This window comes from Pundamilia nyererei, unplaced genomic scaffold (genome assembly GCF_000239375.1).
Source record: "Pundamilia nyererei isolate P.nyererei 1_Seehausen unplaced genomic scaffold, PunNye1.0 scaffold03432, whole genome shotgun sequence".
NCBI lineage: Eukaryota > Metazoa > Chordata > Actinopteri > Cichliformes > Cichlidae > Pundamilia > Pundamilia nyererei.
The window spans coordinates 1-682 of NW_005190833.1; the positions used below are offsets into that span (position 1 = coordinate 1).

General features: G+C 51.8%; 1 protein-coding gene across 1 annotated transcript; it reads left to right on the forward strand.

The window, feature by feature from the left end:
* Positions 1-6: 6 nt before the first annotated feature.
* LOC102206379 (creatine kinase, testis isozyme-like) lies at positions 7-680 on the forward strand (the record flags this gene model as incomplete). The annotated part of the gene is made up of 3 exons (XM_005755808.2): positions 7-220; positions 338-492; positions 576-680. Coding segments are annotated over 3 exons (474 nt in total), but the record flags the coding sequence as incomplete, so codon positions are not given.
* Between the last annotated feature and the right edge of the window lie 2 nt (positions 681-682).

Here is a 682-nt window from a genome sequence, read left to right on the forward strand (position 1 = left end):
CTCTCCTCACCCTGTAGACTGTTTCTGTTTAGCTCTGACAAAATGGTCAAGCTGACCCTGAAGAGGCTGTCAGCTGAGGATGAGTACCCAGATCTCAGTCAGCACAACAACTACATGGCCAAGGTTTTAACCCAGGACATGTACAAGAAACTGAGAGAGAGGGCTACACCCAGCGGCTTCACCATAGATGGTGTCATTCAGACAGGGGTTGACAATCCTGGTACAGTAACAGTCCCAGTCTGAGCCCTGACGACACAGAGCACATTTAATTTGTGAGGATGTTTGTTTGTATATTCCTGTCCGCGGTCTCTCGTGACCCTGTTGGCTTCACGTGCAGGCCACCCCTTCATTATGACTGTGGGCTGTGTTGCTGGGGATGAGGAGACATACGAAGTCTTCAAAGACCTGTTGGACCCTGTGATCGAGGACCGACATGGAGGATACAAACCCACAGACAAGCACAAGACTGACCTCAACTCAGGCAACCTGAAGGTACCGCAGCTCTGCCATCGCTTAACAAAGTCGAATTTAACTCTGGAATCTCAGCCAAGCCTAATGTGACTCTGCTCTCTAAGGGTGGTGATGATCTCGATCCCAACTACGTGCTCAGCTCCAGGGTCCGAACAGGCCGCAGCATCCGCGGCTTCAGTCTGCCACCACACTGCAGCAGAGGAGAGAGACG